A 19,613-nucleotide genomic window follows, 5' to 3' on the forward strand; every position below is an offset into this window, starting at 1 on the left:
CTGGCACGAGCGCTGACAAGGACAAACGATGCTGTGCGAGCGGGGCCTTTGTCTTTATTAAAATGTGGCTTTTTACGTTGTCTGCGAGTTTCACAACAAGCCACGGAGTTGGCTTTAGTTTCAGCAGTTTTTTTTTTTTTTTTTAAAGAAAAATGAGTTCCATCTCCGAGAGGCAACAAGAGGACAGTTCCTCATTTAGAAACTCATTTTGAAACTGCAGGTTTCCGGCGTGCACTGATGTGCGACCTCACCCATTTGAGTAGCTGGAGGAACATCCCGTCAGCAGGTCTCACTATGCTCTATAAAGCTTTATTCTCGCTAACGGCGATCATGTTTTGTCTTAGCCTTTTCCTAGCGCACAGGGTCAGTGTTTTAGAAAAGGACGTTCAGAAACTCGGAGGGGACATAAGTCAGCAATTAAATCAGCAACGTTCTGGGGGAGTCCATGGGAAACCGGCCAAGATGTCTAAAACAGGGGAGGTATGTCAATGATTACGCATTATGGCGTCATCTTGGACACTGTGCTACTGAGATTTATACTATTAGCGAGTATTCAGATAGTGCTGCAATAATAAATTTCCTCTCAATGCGTTGTTTTCTCCCAGGGCATGAAGCAAAGTGTTTTCCAAAGAGCTCAGAGTTCTCTGGAGAGCTTTTCTAGGAGAGTAAAAAGAGAACAGAGCAGCTGCGGAGGTGGGTTCGGAGCCGAGAACGAAAAAAATAAATAAAATGTGCTTATTAGCTATGCTCTGCACTGTAAAACCCAAGCAGTAGGCGAAAACTCCTCTTGCTTCAAAGCAGTTTAATAACCAACATGCACATAAACTTTTAATATGATTAAAATGACAGGCATTGTTTGATTTCAAAAGTACTTACGAGTGAATCAAGTTGTAACCCAGCAGGCTACATAATATAGCCTGCTGTTAAGGTGTCTGTCAACTTGCCAAGTTCACAAAACTTTAGATATTTTCTAACGTAGAAATTATCACTATAATGTCTACATTAAGTGACGCCAACTAAAATTGTAAATTTGCATTTTTTTGAGGTGAGGTTCTTTGACGTTATTAGCTTTGGTTAATATTATGTTTAGCTAACAGCTAGTCAGATGGCGGCCGCTTTAACTTAAAATGTATTAGTCGAGACAACACATTTAAGTCATGAAATGTAAACGTGCAAAAGTTAGTTTTTTCAAAGCAACTAAGTTTTTTTATCAAGCGCCGATTTTTGATGGAACTTTTAGCCAAGTTATGGTAACTTATCTCATTTATGGGTTGAGATATGGTGCTGGGTTTTTACAGTGTAATCTGGTAGTGGGGTCAGAAATGATATCTTCACAGTTAATAAAATTAAAGCATGATTTTTATCTACCTCTCTTGCCAGCGCCGTTATCGTTCCTACAGTTGAGAGCTGACACTAACAAACAGCCAGAGAGAAGAGGTAAAACGAAACTCAAGTCCTTGGCCTCGGTTCGACTCCTTTCTGCCATTATTTTTGAATAAATGTGTTTTGCCTTTCCCCCCAGGAAATATAACTGTGATCCCCTGGACTGTTTCTGCGCAGCGAGGAAATACAATTTCACAGAGGGAAAATAGGATCGTTGTCCAAGAAGATGGTTATTACTTGGTGTTTGGACAAGTATTGTGTCATTCCAAATGAAGCGTAACTAAGTTGATATCGCATATGATTTATTCCAAGTATTCGGCTAATGTTCTACTTAACTCACAGGTTTTGTTTGAAAGTCAAAGCACGGTTATGGGTCATGTCATTCAAAGCTGGAGCTCCACTGAGGCAGAGACGAGGCCCACAGAGCTCTTGCGCTGCCTGCAGGATGGAACAGAGGAAGCTTGTGACAATACGTGCTACTCCGCAGGTCAGTGAGACCCAACAGCTGCTGCTTTTTGTTACATGTGAGCAGACAAATTCAAGGGTTCACTAAGAATTGCTATATTTTATAAGAATTGAGGAAAACAAAAGGCTTTTAGGCAGAAATTTATGTGGTCAACAGTCTGAGGTGCTCCAACGACGAGGGCCATCCTACGACCGAAAAGAACAGGTCCAACTTTCCAGAATGTCAGCATAACATATCACAAGTCTAACTTCTTCCAAAGCCAATCTTTTTATCAATATTTTATGTGCAGGACTTTTACGACGTGAAACTGACTTACTGTTCTGATCATGAGTTATTTTGGATAGCCCACATGAAAAGTTAATGTGGTTGTTGAAAGTACTTTAAAAAATAAAAAATAAACTCCCCATAACTTGTAATTGTAAGGAATGTGAACCTGCAAGAGTTATTCTGAATACCACAAGCAACATTTTAGTTAGAAAAAGGAACAAGTTGGGAGGTCGTTTTAGTCTTATTCCAGGTGAAATTAAGTGAATAGTAAAAAAGACTTTAGATATCTGAAAAGTATTATGTCAAATACCCACAATGCTAATTAAATGACTTATCCAATTATGGCTATGTGGAGCTGTGAGCACCCACATGAGTTTGGACAAAAGTCATTTGTTGACTAATTTGTCCTGAGGAGAATAATAATGGTTGAAATATGTAAAATGTTGTGGGATAATTAAAAACTCCTGCTGGATATCTAAGAGATTCCTTTTGACCCGGAAAAAAAATTATGAATACTGGACTGAAATAACTATAAATTTTTAGCATTTGTAGACACAGTAATCTTTGTATTTCCAAACACAATTTTAGATTTAGAAACTTTGTTTTACTTTAAGTTTTACTATTAGGAATTTGATTTTAGGTATCATTGATTTTAATTCTAACCAGCAGGACGTCTAAGCAAGAAGGATGAGATGAGAGCATGCTATGATTACAGAAAATTACCTTCCACTGTCAGTGTAGCTATCAAACAGGAGAAGAAAAAAAAGCTTTTACCTAAAAAAAAGGTTCCTATTTTTTAAACCTGCACTTCTGCTCTTGTATAAGTCAGCTCGTCTTTCAGCACCGACCCACATATTTAAATAGTTACACATAAGAGTGAGGAACCATAACAATTACTCTTATGGGCAGATGTTTTCGCTAAATGATTTAATGCGTGTCGAAATACATATACACTCTTCTTTGAACTGTGTTCTACTCAGTTTGTATCAGGCCAACCGCAACATGATATATGTGGATAAAATAGCAGGAATCACAGCCATTTGCAAAGTTAAAGGTACAACTTTGAAAGTATTCAGAAGTAGTTCTAGAGCCATTTTTCACGCCGCCGTTGAGCGTGAGGTTAAGTTGTGAAATTTCAATTTACTCTCAAAATAAACCATGTAATAAATGTGTATGTTAAGCAAAAATATAACGTAGATCATTATAATTTTTTATCATTTTTAAGTATGATTATCTGGTTTTAGGTACGTGTCTAATCAAACGATACAAATTTCTTTATTGACAAAAAGCAGCCTCAATAAGCCCCTAAATTACTAAACGCACACTATTATGTAAAGTTTATGTTTTTTAGCTTTACATAATGTTAGAATGTTATTTCCTTATCAAAAATATACTTGGAGTGTTGCCTTTATTCTTTTATGCATGTTTGAGAAATTCTTTAATCTCCAGTGGCAACCACTGAGCTGTGCAAAACGCCTGGGTGGACCGAACTCTGTCTCGGAGCTCCTTCAGACTAGCCAGCATCTATTAGCAAACAGCTGGTGGAACTGAGCTCATACTTCTCAGTTAATAGCAGGTGAAAATTTGTTAAAGGGTTCATAGGGGAGCACTGTTGTGGTGACTTCCTGAAGAAGGAGTTTCAGAAAGAGCACCAGTTTTTAGATACAGAGCATTTTCATAACAACTGAAAGTAATAGTTACTTAAAAAGCTACTGTGCCCAGAAAATACACAATACCGCCCCTTTAAAGTTGTTGAAAGCCTATCCAGACTAGTTCAAGGATAATGATAAGTTGTTCATCAAGTTATATTTTGTCTGTAAAAAAAAAAAAAAATACAGAAAAAATGGGAAAACGTATAAAGAATAAAAAAAGCATTTCAGTTTGAACCTGTAGACAACCTCACGTTTCTTTGTTCCAGGCACCGTGCACTTGCTTCAGGGTGATGAACTGGAAATGCTGATCCCTTTTCGACCGCCGGCTCTGATCTCTCTGGAGGCTGACTCGACCTTTTTTGGTGTCGTACAGCTAAACTGAAGCAAGTCCACATAAATGAACGGCGTTACTGCAGGAAGTGGGGAAACTGCCACAGGGCTGTGTGAAAGGATGCAGATAAACAACTATCAGCAACAGGAAAACAGCTGTTAAAGATATGCACACAAAGCTGGACATTTAATTTGAGCACATTTATAATATTGGGAAAATAAAACTGACATTAAGAAGGATTTTTTTTTAACCAAATCAAATGAATGTTTCAATTATTTGTATATAACGTTGCACGAGGTTGGAGCGTATGCAGAAAGATGGATTTTTGACCATTTTTGATCACCCAATCCTGAGTCTTCTCTCAGCTCTCCCCACTAGTTACCCACAGATTAACTGGGAGGAATGGGGGATTGTTGATTTGTATCCAATCAACAATTTCTGTGTTGATGTTGACATAAATTTGAGATAGCTTTGTTATCTGTATTTCAAGAAACACATTAGGCTATAACAGATCCTTCACACTTAACAGTAGGAATGTTTTAGAGAGTTTTTGTTTCACCTCCCTCACCTTTGTGCTCGCTGTGTGTTGCGGCACAATAAATGTGGCTTAAAGAAATGAGCCTTTGTGAAGTTATAATTATACCCCACAGAAACACAAACCTCCTGGATAAGTTAAAAAAAACTTCAGCATAAAAGAAAACCTAATTTGAATTCTTTATCCTTAAAAATGTATATTTTAAAACTTTTTCCCCCTGTGTGGTTGTCTGCTGCTGCTCTTTTTTTTTTGTCCCGCCAGGATCTTTCATCAGTCTATTTTAAAGTGTCTCTTTATACCTCGCCGGTCCCTCCTGCTCCACCAACGCGTTGTCTGTTTATTTGTTCCTCTCCTCTATTTTAGGACTGATTTCCGCTTTCCTCAGACTTTGGCAGGAACAAACAGATGTATAAATTTATATCACTTTGTAAAGGCTTTGCTTGGTTGAAATGAAGCTGCGCAAGGCAATGTAAATGCTATAATGTCTTTAATCAATTAAAAATGCCTAAATAATTCAAGCCTATGCAGGTGTCGTAATTGTTAACCTTTTTACAGCTCTTTTTGTTTTCCCTAACTTGCAAGAAACTAAAACAAAAAATATGAGCATATGTGTTGGAAATCCATTTATATATTCTAAATTAAAGGAGATCTGTTTGCTTCATAAAAAGAGACAGATAATCAGTAGCCTCTGTCTAAAAATAGAAACCACGTTGTCTGTATCTATTGTCCACAGCTGTTTACTCTGTTGCTTTTTTTGTGAAGCATGGGCTATAAGAGGTGGTGTGTATGAGCTCTGAACACAGCAGGGATACAGTACAGCAGAGCAGACACAATGATTAGACATACGTTCTCTAATCTCGTACTTCTTTGGTCAATTACCCACGGCTTTTACGGACCTGGAGGGATTCATCATGCTTCAAAGGTAGGCTCAACGGCAAATTCTTAAAAGAGGTCCGTTTAGGCCCGAGTAGTCTTGGGATGTGTAGTTTATTTTAACCATGATTAATGTTCATTTCATTTCAAGAATCAGTCCTGGAACAATCAGAACCTCTCCTCTGTCCCCTTGGATCTGGATGTAAGGCTCCGAAGGCTCGACCTGTCAAATAACTTCATCACACAGTTACATGCGTTTGCTCTGCCGTGCTTGGAGGAGCTTGACCTGAGCGGCAACCAGATGGACCTTATCTCCGAGGCGGCTTTTGGAAACCTGGCCCGGCTTGAACATTTGAATTTGTCCAGGAATCGACTGAGCGTCAGCCTTGGCAGCAACAGCAAAGCCCTCAGATCCCTCGGCGGACTCAGGAGCTTGGATATATCAATGAACGGCTTGAGCAATGGCGCTGCTGAGCTATTGCTGAGAAACAAGTCTTCCCTTGATCAACTTAACATGACTGGTAATGTTTTAATAAAACTGTCGCCCAGCCTGTTTGGAGAGAGCAGAAGTATAAGGAGTCTTATTATTGAGGATAATCTGATATCAGAAATAGCACCGCAGACGTTTGAACCACTAAGCCGATTAGAATCTCTCAACTTGGCGAGAAACAATCTTGCATTTATCTGTGATTTTACGTTGCACCAGGTGAAATATCTGAATCTGAGCAGAAATTCAGTGGAGTTCTTTGTTACTCCAGAGGATGCTGTGTTGTACAGTCTTGAAGTTCTTGACCTCAGTCACAACAAGCTGTTATACTTCCCAGTTCTACCAAAAATGAACCGACTAAAGTATCTGCATTTGCAGAACAATTTGCTTGGTGCTCTGGATTCGGAGGCTGTGATGGTAACTGAAGTAAACTCTCTTTATCAGGACGTTGTAAATGAGACGACACTTCAAAAGAATTATTTTCATGCAAACTGGAGGCTGATGCCGCTGGTTTACATTGACCTGAGCTTTAATCGCTTTGCCTCTTTTCCTCTTGAAACGTTGAGCTTGCTTAACTCTTTAGAAACGCTCAATTTTAGCCACAACTGTTTGCAAAACATAAACTGGGATGTTAGAAATTATAGTGACCCGAGGCAAGTTCGTCAGATAATTTTCCATTCCTTAAAGCACCTCGACTTGCAGGGCAACGGCCTGACCCATCTGCCCCTGCTCTTCCTCAAGGCGCTCACACAAATCGAAACACTGAATCTACAAGACAATTCATTGCAACCGTGTGGCATGTTGAGTGGGTCTTTGCCAAAAGATCGAATAGATTTTGATCATTTCTGCACTGCGTTTGGGCAGCTGAAGACTCTTAAACACCTCAATCTTGGAGAAAATAACATAAAAATACTTCCGCCAAACGCCTTTCAGGGGACCTCACTCGTTTCCTTAAATCTTGCCAAAAACCTCCACATGCTAATACATGAGATGGCGCTGGAAGCTGTGCAAACGACTTTACAGTCCCTGATAGTCAGTGGGATAAACATAAACAGCTCAGGTCTGTCTTTACCCTGCATGCCTGCACTGACTGAGATCAACATATCAAACAACAAACTTAATGCAACGCCTAGCAGCTTAGGGTGCTCTCCTCTTAAAGTAATCGATGTGAGAAACAATGACTTTATGACTATAAACTATTCTTTGGTTGAGGTTGTATCCACAAATCTGACTACAGTGTATATTAGCGGCAACCATTTCAACTGCTGTGACAGCAGATGGTTGACAGTCTTGAATGACATGAGGATTGAGCTGCCTGACATTAGCCAGGCCGAATGCTTTACGCAAGAGAGGAACTTGACGATGTCAGAATACCTAAAAAGTCCTTTGTTTTACTGTTCCTTTGAAAGAGATGGGCAGGGAGTTCATTTTGGAGGAATGGTCATAACATTGTTATTTGTGACTGTATTTTCATTAGTGCTCATTTTTTTTGGCAGGAAGCTTTGTTGCACTCCAGGATCTTCTGTGGTGTGATATTTACAAAGTCTGCACCGTGTAAAGCTCCAGCTAAATGTTTAAATGCTGCTCTTTTTACCACGTGGAATGATGATGGAACATAAAATTGCAATCGCGTTCAAAAAACAAGACCTGGGTGGTTTGAGATAATTTGTTCTTGACGTTCTTGAATCCATAGTGTCAACAACAACAAAAATCTATGTTTGTACAGAACGTATAGTCTGTTTGATAATGGGTGATTTGTGGAGCTTTAACCAATAACTGATCAACTTTTAAATACTTTTTGATTGTTGCTTTTATCCTGATTGCCCATGTGAAAAACACTTAAATGTTGTAAAAAAAAAAATCCCTGAAATTGTTTGTTGTTGCTTATATAAGTAGGTATGATTTTTAGTTTTAATCAAAGCTTAAAATGACAGTAATGTCTTTGATGAGTGCATGTTAACCTCTGGCCAGAACTTTATGTTTAAAGTCGGCAATCAACACTCAAAGGCAAACTGGACAACAGATCAGCTTTCCTGATAACTCCTGGGAGTTTCACTTTGCTTGACTCAGAAAAGTGTCTGCGAAAACACTTGTCTTCTTTTGACCTAAAGGAAGCAAAATTTCCTGTATAAGTTGGCAAATGTGAAGTTCTCTGCACATCTTTACAAAACATGTCACTTCACATCACAAACTCAGTGCAAAAGTTGTGATTTGAATCAACACCAAGGCTCCCAAGTTGTGTTGACTACAGAGGGACAGATCCGCTGCCCGAACTTTGTGAAACATTTGTTAGCATATCAAACTACAGCTTGAGCTGAAATACTTTGGATATGAAGCCTTCCACAAGATTCCCAGAATAAAGAACGGAGAAATCCAAGCAAGAATCATCAAAAGGAAAATAACAGTAACACTCTCAGCATGAATCCTTGAGAAAATGATATACGGTTCTCTTCAAACATCAAACATCAATCTGAGTTTTGTAACAGACGTGGATTTAACCCTGGAAGATGTCATTCTGCATCAGTCTTGCTGCACTTAATAAATATGCTATACTTAATTACCACAATATGTTGGCAGTCTTTATTTAAGAGTCTGAATCTTCTGCTTTAATACCTACAGATAAATCATACGAAGTTGGAAGTGGATCAGTTTCCCTTTCTGTGAATTTCAGCTTCTATTTTGTTGTTTTTGTTTTTTTTAGCCCAGCAGATGTTCTTCCTGTGAACCATAAAATACAGTAGGGTTAAAAAAAAAAGAACACTTGTGTTAAAACGCAAAGCTTTTGTGCACTAAAATAAATACAACATAATAAATTACTTTAAAAAATAGTTTCCACCTTTTATATGACTTATGTCCTGTACACTTAAGCCAAAACAAGAATAAAGGAAATCTGTTAGCTTGGAAAATGTAAAGACCTGCTTGCATAACTTTGCACACACTTAAGCATATTCTGCTGAAGCACTATTTAATGAATTTATAGCATTCATTCATCTTGTGTTCACACATATTATTTTTAGATAATTGAATTAGCATAAATAAAATTCAGCTGTGCTAGTGGTGTTCTCCTGACTTTTTCTTGGCTGGAATTTTAAAGCTTTAACAGAGGTTGCAAAGAATCAGACGAATCATAGTTTAAAGGTATCAACCAGGAAAAAGAAGAACCTCCTCAAAATAATACAAAACCTGTTCTGAAACCTGATGGGCACAGTTTCATGTTCTTGGATTATGTGGAACATTTTTTTTATGTCAAGAAAGATGAACATTGTCAAATATCCATCAGATTAAGCTCAACAACGTGAAGAGGAACTTTATTGTCCATCATCACATTGATTTTAAATATACATCCAAGTCAACATAAGAATGGCTCTTTCTGTGAATAAAACTAAAGCTTTAGAACAAAGTAGAGTCCAGTACTAAACTGACCATAAATAAATCTTTGTGGTAATGTGGACAGACGTGTCGAAAGGTGTCCTCGCTGGAACTGGAAAACGTTATTAGTTTCCAGAGAAGGCAGATTTTGCCAAGTCAAGATCTGGCATGCTGGCCTGGCAGAGCCCTTTGAAAGAAAATGTCCTACTAGAAGTAAACCAAAAGGTGCTTAAACAAAGTAATTATGTCAGTAATCTTAAGCAACTTATTTTCTTTGGGTCTTTCTCCAAAGAAAAGGCTTTTTCTTTTCACTTTAATAGTGCAGGATTTGTGTCAGATTAACAGAGCTTTAATCAATAATTTAAGATAAATTATTTATTGTGGTCTTATTTTTTTTTCCATCATTCAAAACCTGCCATTTTAACAGGGGTGTGCCTACTTTTGTGAATCACTTGGGTGTTACCGGAATTTGTCATTGTCACTTGAACCGTATCATATTTACTCAACTAAGAGCCCATTATTCAACTTTAATTATATACTACCGAAGCATAAACAATGGAGTTTACTAGTGTTGCAGGACATTTTGTCTTCACCTCTTCCCCTGCTAACACTGTCCTTTCAAATGGTGTAAATCACCAATATAACTTTTTTCTTTTTTGTGCCCTTTGAATTTTATCTACCTCTAGTGCTGAGTCACTGACTCCAGCAGGAGCATCAGAATAGCCAGAGTGCTTATCACTCAGGTCTTGAGCCACATAACAGCCCCACCCCACAAGTTTTCTAGATCAAGTAGCAGCTTGACAAGTTTGAGCAAAGAGGACTCCGAGAACACAATGCGGAGTGCATGTTAGGTGTGAAACCAAAGGAATGCAAGTGGTAAATTACATTCATTCTTCTTGGTGGTTGTAGTAGCATGGCATTTAGAAATGCTGCAGCTTTTTTAGTAGCATATGAGAGCAAGCAAGTGAAACCTAGAATCACAACTAAACTGCTTATTGCAGAAAAAAAAATGTCAATACAAATCTGCAACTTATTTATCCAGTAAACACTTTATTAATGAAATCCTTCACATTTTATTTACTTTTTTTTTTTGTATTTGTATTTGTACGCTTCTGAGAGAATCCAAGCAGGTGAGTGGAGAAAGTCTACACACAAAATGCCAGAGATAAATGCAACACTGACCTAAGCCCTTTTCACACATTGGCTCCATCTTATCAGCGCGAAAAATATGGCCTTGTGAAGCCATATGTTTTTGTGTTAGTGGTGAATCAACTTCCAACTCCCCATTTCGCTGGCGTCGTTTCACACATGACAGAGATTCAGTAAGAAGGTGTCTCGGACTGGGTTGAAAGCCTCGTGAGGAGAAAGCTTCAGATATAGGCGTGGAGGGGCTGGGATGATATGCTTCATAAGGCTGAACACTCACTAGAGTGAGGAAGGGCTCCCTCGGAGGGCTGAAGCAAGGGATAAGTCCTCCATTTATCACCACCTTTATCCAGGGCACCGCTGAGAGCAACCTGACAGGCTGCATTACATCTTGGTATGGCAACTGCAGAGCAACTGACAGGAACACTCTGCATCCTGGTGGGGTGAGAGTGGCTCGGGAGGTCACCGCTTTAGCCAATCTCAGCAGATACATTTTTAAGGAGGGATGGAAGAAGAAAGCCCTACTAGGCAGATTCAGCTCACCTCTCCTATTGTCTTTTCAAGCTACTTCCAGGATGAGTTACAAATGACCAGAATACAAAACAACAGCGTTCTCTGGACTATATAGTTGCTCGAGGCCCAGTAACACTCAGAAAAGAAAAATGTACTTTAATTTCAAAATAGATCTTATAAATAAAACTGTAACTAATTATCTGACTTAGCAGGTCATTTTAACAAATAATAATAATCGCAGACTTCAATGTGTTTTCTTGTTTCTATATTGCACATATGTCATGTTTTAAATGACGACATGCAAAACATGCCGCCATATCATGTTTTAAATTGCAAGGTCAAACCAACCGCGTTCTGAGTCAGTCACGTGGTACAGCCACCTTACGAGCCTCGTCCGCCAAACACTTCCGGAGCCACAGGCCTTCGTAAAAATCCTTCTGGATTACTCGTCACAAGCCTGGTCCATCAAAACTCGTCAGAAAAACCAACAGCACTCCGAACTTTGTTGCTCGTGGTTTAAGTGGAACTAAAACTCCTCAAAACAAAGAGTGAACACCAGCAGGCATCATGGCAAACACCGAGTTATCCGGCCAAAAACCAACGGCTGCTGCTGACAACTGAGAGGAGGATTACTTTAGGGAAATGAGCGACAAACCAGCGTGGTCAACCGGCAGACATTCAGAGGGACTACTGTGGTGTGGTAACAGTTCGCACCACGGAGGAAATTGTAGTTTTACACTCGGAACAATATTTTTGTTCTAATTTGGCAAATTACTCAAGGAAAGAACGTAACAGCTAGTTGAACCTCTGTGCGCACACGTAGGAAAATAACGAAGAAAAGAGGCAGGGTCAGCATGGCTACCCAGCAGATTGCCGTCTACCAGGAACCGCACACGTCCAGAATCATCCAGAAAGCGCAGTTAACCTACAAACTGTACTTGCTGGAAAAGGCTCGAAATAAGCTGGAGGAAGAACTTCGGGACTTCACTAACCAGGTATTGTTAACTACAGGGATGAAAAGAGCCGCGACACTCACAAATCACCTTGGTGTTAGCTAAACAATTAGTTTGTTGTCGCTATGTTAATGCTTTTAAAAAAAAAAACTATTGAAGTCAGAATGGGGACAGATTAATCAAATAAATACAACATAGATAATGGTACTTAAAAAACTTCCCTTAACAAAATTAATAATTGTTTAAATACAATGTGATTTTCTGGATTTATTTATTTATTTTAATTTTCTCATAGTTGATGTGTATTTCGGATGAAAAATACAGACCTTTTCATTCTTTTTAGGTGGGAAAATTAGAAAAAAATCATCAGTGTAGGTTTTTTATTTTTGTTGTGATTAAAATCATGACAGAGATTGTACTGTAAAAGTTGGGATATTAAATTATTGCTGTATCACCTCGTCCTTGTATGAAAGAAAAAAAAACCAGAAGTACAAAAATGCCTCCATCTCCTGTAGAGATGTGGGGAGCCATCTAAATAGAAAATGTATTTAAATATGGTCTTTCTCATTTAATACAAGTAGAACAGCTAAATAATTTGGCAAATGTTATCTTTTTTTTGGAATATTTCTAGAAGAAATTTGAAAGACTACATGTTTTTTTGATCAGTTACTAAGAACATAAAATTAACATCTGGCAATATTTTTATTTTGTGCCTTCAAGGCCAGCCAATGTCACTGGTATTTCCCATTTCTGCTGCAAAATATACACAAACCCAGACAAGTTATGGTCTTCCTTCAGTGTGATGGAACCCTTTAAACTAAAAAAAGATCCCAGCAAACAAATTAATCCACTCTTGCTTCTTAGTTTGATCCAAGATGGAGAGATTTATGAGCAGCTGAGTTGAAAGGGTGCACTTTGTTTTCCACTTTTTTTTTTTTTTTTTTTTTTTTGCTTTAGGTCTGTTTGTTTTGATACGATTTATGACTGGTGCTCAGTGTTTTCTGAACAGTATCAGTTCATTCCCAGAACTTTTAATCTTTTATGTTTCTTTTCAGCTCATAAGACAAACCTATTGCCTTTTTCCTCCCCTTCTGATAAACCACTGTGTCCTATCCACCAGGCCTATGAAGATGCACATGGTGTCCTCAACTCATCTATCCCAAACCTTTGGTTCAAAGATGTCATAAAGGCTCTGGACAGAAAGTGCAATGAAATTGGGAAGCTCTCGGCTTTGTTAAAGAATCACAAAGCTGGTAAGTCAAATAAATCAAATCATTCAGTTCTTTTGAAGGTTGAAGTGAAGGAAATCCTTTCAGGCTTTGAAGAATACAATCTTTTCTTGTTTCCTCTATGTTCACAGACTACCAATCATTTGATAGGGTGAGCTTCAACTACTTTCAGCCACTCAAAGCCGTTCTGTCCCATCAGCAGTTTAAAGTTTCCCTCGATTCCCTGCGCTCTTTAAGGCAGCAAGATGGTGGCAAGTCATCAGACTTGGTCAACGTTCCTCTGACTCCAAGCTCCTCCCGTTTAAAGCCGGAAAAGGAAAAGGCCGCGTCTGAAGATAAAAACAAAGAAGTCTCCATGCACATCCCAGCTGCCATTATTCAGAGCAACGTGGTGAGTGAGGGGAAGTCAGAAGTCCTACTACCTCCTATCCAAGACGCATTCTCAGAGAAGTCTCAGTGCAACCTGAAGTCTCAAGTAATCTGGGGCCATGGCGATGACGTCGAGGTGCTGTACCAAAAGCAAACTTCCTCCCAACTGCTGCGCTTTCTCAAAGAGAAAGCTAAAACCAAGGGTTCACTCAAGGTCACTTGTTTGGAGCAGACTAAAAGCAAATACAAGGCAAACAATTCAGGGTCTCTCCTGCGGTCGTCGCCTACCGTCAAAACAAAAGGCTATCAATTCAGACATGTTGTGACAGACGACTCTGTAGACGAGCTGGGTCCTAAAACGTTGCACGCAAACGTTAACCAGGCTCCGGTTTTCCAAGTGAAAAGAGTCCATTCCTGCGGATCTTTGATCTACAGTTGCGTCATTGCCACGGAAACTGAATTGTGGGACATAGGAGACATCTTCACAGAGGTCTTGCTGGAGGAATCTGTTCATAGCACTGCTTTGGATACTGAGAAATGGCAACAAGCACTTGCTCAGGTGGAGAATTCTAGCATCGGTATAGAATTAAAACCCCAAACCCCGCAGCACACACAAACCCGACTTGAAAAAAACGACTCGGATCATCCAGGTCGCCTGGCAACTAATATTGTAAACATTCCCGAATTTGAGATCCGGAAGTTTGAAGAGACCGAAGTGGTGGTGTCTCATGTTGTCAGCCCCAGCCACTTCTACATTCAGCATGCAGACTCCCATAGGAAACTGGAGGCTCTTTTTACAGAGTAAGTCATTTGTTCAGTCATAAGTCACAACTTATATTGTTATGTTGTGTTTTGATGTACAGCACTTTGTATCAGCTGTGGTTGTTTTAAAGTGCTTTATAAATAAAGTTGGTATGGTATGGTACGTCATGTTTACACATTAAATACACTTTCACCTTATCGTTTTTCATTCTTGGCGTGCTCTTTCTCATGTAATTGTGTCTTGTTTTTGGTTTGCAGCCTTAAAGTCGGTCAGTTATACGCCGAGCAGAACTGCATCCCAGACATCGGAGCTCAGGTCGTCTACTGGTCTCCGCAAAGCGAGCAGTGGTTCAGGGCTCAGGTGGCTGGGATTTCTGGAGTGAGCAGCAGTGAGTCTAGTTGAATGTGAAGTGGTTTTACAAAGACTTGCCTCTAGATGGTAGCAGTGTCACTCAGACAGACTGTCACCTCTTGGGAATTTCAGACTAACCTGTTCTGTCTTGGATGCTATAGATGGGACTGGGAAGAAGTCATCCATAAACGTGGAGGTGAACAGGTTGGACTATGGTGACAGCTCCTGTGTGTCACTCTGCAATATTAAGCAGCTCTCCCCAGAAATGGCGGTGCTTCCACTTCAGGCTCTGCAGGTCTCTATGGCAGATGTGAGTGGTTCAATACTCCAAACCCAGCAGCTTTCTCTTGGGGTTCACCCAGCTACATCACTTTCTGGAACTAATGTCTGTATTCATGGGAAAAGTTAACCAACAGCTCTGTAACAAAGGCTAATTATGTCCTTTACTTAGTCACAGCTTTATCTGTTGCCTCATAATGAAGGAAATTCACTCAGCTCACGGTACTTATTCTGCTTCCTCCCCTTCAGGTGATGCCCATTAATGGCACAGACTGGACTGAGGAGGCGGTGGGTTGGTTCAAAGCAATGGTACATGACAGGACGCTGTATGCCAGACTGTATCCACAGGGGCCCACGGTTACAGTTGAGCTGTTCCTGGAAAAGGGCAAACTTGGAGCTATGAGGTACTTTATGATAAACCACTCATTAATTAGAGAATAAGGGAAGTGCCCTAATTCTTTACTATTTAAGCAAGCCTATTCTACCTCCACATGATTTTTATGATGCTGATTTTATCTATGATTTTAGTTGTACTGTGTAGCACTTTGAGATTTTTGCTAATGAAAAGTGTGGTGCAAATTAAATTGATTATTATTATTAAATGCCATCAGTTTGTCATTAGGGGGATAAAGTAGTGGTTTTAAATTGGGGAGCCAGATAGAAGTGGTGGATTAAATTACAAGGTAAGTCCAAATCATCTGGAACGTATAGTGGCTGTGTACAATGCCTTCAAAAGTAGTCATGGTCCTTCACATTTTTCCTTTGGCCATGTTATAAACACAAACTTGTGTTTTCGGGGGCATTTTTTATGTGTTAAACCAACACAAAGAAGTGCATAAAGCACAAAGGTGTATAATTGGCTAAATAAAACCTTAACATGAAAATAGTAATACCCCTTAATAAAGCAGGTAGGGGACATTTACAAATTACTGGCCTGTTTCTTTATCTCAGTTCTCCAAGAAGAGAATCTTTACAGGTAGATTAGATGATTAATTAATTGAGAAACAACGTTTTTTCTTGAAAATCAAGCTGTATCAGAAAAATATCCACATTTCCAGCGTTATTGGTATTGGTTAAAGAAATCTCAAAACGCTACAATTAAAAAAAAAAAAAAAAAGCAGTATGTATACTTATGAACTTAAAGTATTTATACGGTTCATAGTTCCCGACTTACATGGTATTGCATCAGTGGTCGGACTGAACATGGCACTAAGTTACCAAAAAAAACAACAACAGTTAATTAGCACAAATGGGTGAAAACGACATCCAAAACACTCTCAAAGAGACTGAAATTTATATTACTTGCAAATGATACCAATATTTTGTTTTCTGTGTAGTGACTAGTGTAGAGTTAAATGAGAATAACATCAGAAATGAGTAAATAAAGTTGAACAGTGGCTTGGTATGAATAAACTATTGACTTAAGTAAAAAAAAAAATACTGAAATAATGAAAATAAGAAAATGGAACTGAACAGGCATATTAATATAAATTATAAATGTATAGGTGTTGCACCATAAGATCTCGATTGAGACTCTCGTTCTCAACAGTGTTGCACCATAAGATCTGCTGAATCATGCACAAGCAAAAAAAAAGAAAAGGAAATGGTAATGCAGCTTTACAGTGAAACGGTCAATGTACTAAACCAGGAATCCCCAAACATAGTACACGGCTCCATGATGTCATCATACACCATTGATAATTACCGTAGGGAGATCTCAGAAAAGTCATACAAATGCACTTTATAGTGCCGTGGTTTCGATCGCAGCACCGACATGTTAGAAAAGCCTAATTAATGCCCAGAACTAAATCCAGTTAAGAATCTGAATCATCACCGATGATCTGTCCAGTCAGGTTGAGTTTGTTAACTTGAGAAAAATGGACAGAATTCGCCTTGTTTTTTTTTTCCGAAGCAGGTGGAGACGCCACTTAAATGAGTTGGAACTAACAGCATGAAAGTGTTTTTTTACAAAGGATTCACACTGCATACAAATGCATAACACTTTTATCAGATTGTTAGAATTTTAAAAAATTATTACTTACGCATTGCTCTGTTGATCAGTCACATAAAAAAATCTACTGAATATGTTTCATTTTCTTGTTGCAAAGTGATACTTATGCAAGTCACTGTAAATATGTGAAAACGCCAGCAAGTGTGTGTTTTTTAGGAGGGGTGCATCTCTGTCTTTGAGATTAGCCCAAAATGGACATGCGAGGCACAGCAAAGTGAAGAACAATTGTCTTCTGAAAAAGAGTAAGTAGAGCAAGTGAATCTCCTCCCAGTTGTGTTGCTCGCATTGCTTATAATTCTTATTTTTGTCACCTTTTTGATTTTTGTGTGCAGGTGCTATTCAACGTAAAATGAAGGAACAAGAATCTGAATGGGAAAAATATCTCATCTCATGCTACTCTCAAAATAAAAAATAAACCGTGTGAGCCGACACTGAAGGAGATTGTAAGCTGCTGTGAGAACGTTTGCCATGTAGTGAAAGAAGCTTTTAATGTACGCAATCTGTAGCTCTGAAGTATTGATTGATTTGCAGTGTGTGAATATATACAGTGGATTCAAAATGGGTTTCAAAAGCCTTTTAACTTGGAGAACTCACTCTGGGTTCAGTTTTTGATCTGTGCATCGCCTTCCCAAAGCGAGTGTTCGTTATGTGTAATTTTTATACAAACTGCAGTGATTGAATTAATATATATTTTTATTTTAAATAATTAAATCCTGAGTAGAAACTTCACTTTTTTTTTTTTTTGACTGGACTTACTGTAGAACTACATTCTTTGCAAGTTTGCCTTTAAATTGAGTATTTTGTTTTTATTTACTTTTTTTTTTGTTTACAACAAATTTCAGTGAACACTGTGAAAGTATGTGAAAATTTACTTTAAGCGTATATTGCTACTGTCAGTTAGCCTCCTCAATAAACAAATCGACCAGCAAACCCAGCTGGGTTTCAGACTTGGAACTGGACCTTTATGAAGTTTCAACTTCAGAAGTCTCTAGAAAATAGCATAAATTGGTTCACTACATTATAATTGATAGGTTTGTACTTAAACGTGCTAATAGTTTTTGCTTTAGAATTATATCCAAGTGCCATTAAAAGCCAGACCAGCACTACTGTACTGTATTGGTACCTCCAGAGAGAAACACTGACCTACATAAAACGACCCAATTTCTTCCCTCAACATCTTGTTCTATTCTTTTTGCTGCTCCTTTAAAGTTTTTAATGTATGTAACTCATATTCTCACAGACTGAGATTTTGTGTAAAAAAAGCATATGTGATATTTAGGTTTAAGGAGGGACATAAGGTGCATGATTAAGAAGTCCCCCTGGAGAGTGTCTGAACTGATGGTGCACCTGGATTCTCTGTATTATAAAATTCTACTTGACTTGTCTGTACATCAGATTAGTTTTATTTCTTAAATTCATTTCAAAGTTCCCTGCTTAAGATCAAAAAGCCACATTGGTTTCATGTCCAATTGCATGTCGATTTCCATGTGTGTTCCTGCTTTTGAAATAAAGTTACTATCATTGGCACCGTTTGTGCTTCTCGTCTCCCGTCAGTGGATTGAATGCAAATGAGTTTTTCCGAGTTCATTCAAAGAATCGGCTTCTCCACGCACACCCTCCCACTTGCCCTGTCAGAAGTGACGCAGAAATGGCACAGTGTACTGCTGTAGATTATTTGAATGTATGCGAGATGACAAACGGGCATTGTTTTCCCGCTGGAGTTCAGTTTGTTCCTCTGAATCGTTCATTTAATTTTATTTTTTTCTTCTTGACTTACGAGAACCAACTGTAAGGAATCGCTTCGTGGAGCCATAAAAGTTTCCGGGTGGGTTTAAGAGCCCGAGCAGCGAGTGATTCATCTCGTTTCACTTTCAATTCGTGTGCAGCAGAGACTCTTTCATAGACTGCACAAACTGTGCTGTTGTAAATTACTGATAATTTGTTATAATTTAACAAAAGCGGGCTAAGAGTCTGGCCAGGGTTTCTGCCAGGGTGTTTTGAAAACAATTCAGGAATGGCACTGAACTGTGTAACGCATTAAAAGGAATGTGCTGGAACAGTTGAGAGGATCATCACATTATTTATCCATAGATTATCTGAACAGTCATGCTTTTTGTAAACTGCCAACCTGACTCTCCGCAGCAGTGGCCCAGGTCAAAAGCTTCCTTCACGTCACTGAACCGCCAAGCACAATAAATAATGTGGCGAAGCTGAGGCCTTTTGTGTCCACACAGATTCCTTCTTTTGCCCCGGGGTGGGCGGAAATCGAGGCGTTTGATCTGAATTCTAAAGAGTCTTGTTGCAGCCTGATAAAGGCCACCATTGTATGTAAATAGTTTATATAAGAGCATATGACTGCTACGGTGCAGGGCAGCGGCTAGTGGTGGAGGGATGATTTGCATTTTCCAAACGCACTGTGTTTTCATTCCAGCCTTTTGGCTTGCTGAAAAACAAAATATTTTATTAATTTTCTTCCCATTTTGTACACATTTTTGTGTACCACCACAGCTGAAGGTAAAATACACACTCTGGTTTTAATTTTGTATAGACTAACATCAATTGGGAATGGAGAAATGATTCGATGTAGCTGATGTGCTCCTAACATCCAACTAGAAAGTATCCTAACAGATAATTCA

The 19,613-nt window shown here is 38.8% G+C and overlaps 3 protein-coding genes across 3 annotated transcripts; all 3 read left to right on the plus strand.

Annotated features, from left to right (window-relative positions):
• The first annotated feature begins 55 nt into the window (after positions 1–55).
• On the plus strand, positions 56–5,147 carry LOC106929561 (tumor necrosis factor ligand superfamily member 13B-like). Its single transcript, XM_015006592.2, has 6 exons — positions 56–480; positions 606–693; positions 1,381–1,437; positions 1,523–1,635; positions 1,726–1,870; positions 4,035–5,147. The coding sequence occupies exons 1-6, from the start codon at positions 238–240 to the stop codon at positions 4,148–4,150; spliced, it is 762 nt and encodes a 253-aa protein (XP_014862078.2). The 5' UTR covers positions 56–237; the 3' UTR covers positions 4,151–5,147.
• Positions 5,148–5,441: 294 nt separating this feature from the next.
• On the plus strand, positions 5,442–8,560 carry LOC106929558 (transforming growth factor beta activator LRRC33-like). Its single transcript, XM_015006585.2, has 2 exons — positions 5,442–5,556; positions 5,659–8,560. The coding sequence occupies exons 1-2, from the start codon at positions 5,467–5,469 to the stop codon at positions 7,525–7,527; spliced, it is 1,959 nt and encodes a 652-aa protein (XP_014862071.2). The 5' UTR covers positions 5,442–5,466; the 3' UTR covers positions 7,528–8,560.
• Positions 8,561–10,463: 1,903 nt separating this feature from the next.
• Positions 10,464–18,509, plus strand: LOC106929559 (uncharacterized). The gene is made up of 8 exons (XM_015006586.2): positions 10,464–12,017; positions 13,096–13,228; positions 13,336–14,374; positions 14,594–14,724; positions 14,849–14,997; positions 15,216–15,370; positions 17,134–17,219; positions 17,310–18,509. Exons 1-8 carry the CDS (start codon positions 11,877–11,879, stop codon positions 17,390–17,392), a joined length of 1,917 nt encoding a protein of 638 aa, XP_014862072.2. The 5' UTR covers positions 10,464–11,876; the 3' UTR covers positions 17,393–18,509.
• The last annotated feature ends 1,104 nt before the right edge of the window (positions 18,510–19,613 follow it).

This window comes from Poecilia mexicana, unplaced genomic scaffold, assembly GCF_051168715.1.
Source record: "Poecilia mexicana isolate PSO_F unplaced genomic scaffold, ASM5116871v1 scaffold_10, whole genome shotgun sequence".
NCBI lineage: Eukaryota > Metazoa > Chordata > Actinopteri > Cyprinodontiformes > Poeciliidae > Poecilia > Poecilia mexicana.

Bases quoted from the DNA above. Each gene is read 5' to 3' on its own strand.
- LOC106929561 (XM_015006592.2), top strand. From the start codon at position 238: ATGTGCGACCTCACCCATTTGAGTAGCTGGAGGAACATCCCGTCAGCA. The intron at 694-1,380 runs GTGGGTTCGGAG...CTCTCTTGCCAG, and splicing joins AGAACAGAGCAGCTGCGGAG to CGCCGTTATCGTTCCTACAG. The intron at 1,636-1,725 runs GTATTGTGTCAT...CTTAACTCACAG, and splicing joins ATTACTTGGTGTTTGGACAA to GTTTTGTTTGAAAGTCAAAG.
- LOC106929558 (XM_015006585.2), top strand. From the start codon at position 5,467: ATGATTAGACATACGTTCTCTAATCTCGTACTTCTTTGGTCAATTACC. The intron at 5,557-5,658 runs GTAGGCTCAACG...TTTCATTTCAAG, and splicing joins GGATTCATCATGCTTCAAAG to AATCAGTCCTGGAACAATCA.
- LOC106929559 (XM_015006586.2), top strand. From the start codon at position 11,877: ATGGCTACCCAGCAGATTGCCGTCTACCAGGAACCGCACACGTCCAGA. The intron at 12,018-13,095 runs GTATTGTTAACT...CCTATCCACCAG, and splicing joins TTCGGGACTTCACTAACCAG to GCCTATGAAGATGCACATGG. The intron at 17,220-17,309 runs GTAAGTAGAGCA...TTTTGTGTGCAG, and splicing joins CAATTGTCTTCTGAAAAAGA to GTGCTATTCAACGTAAAATG.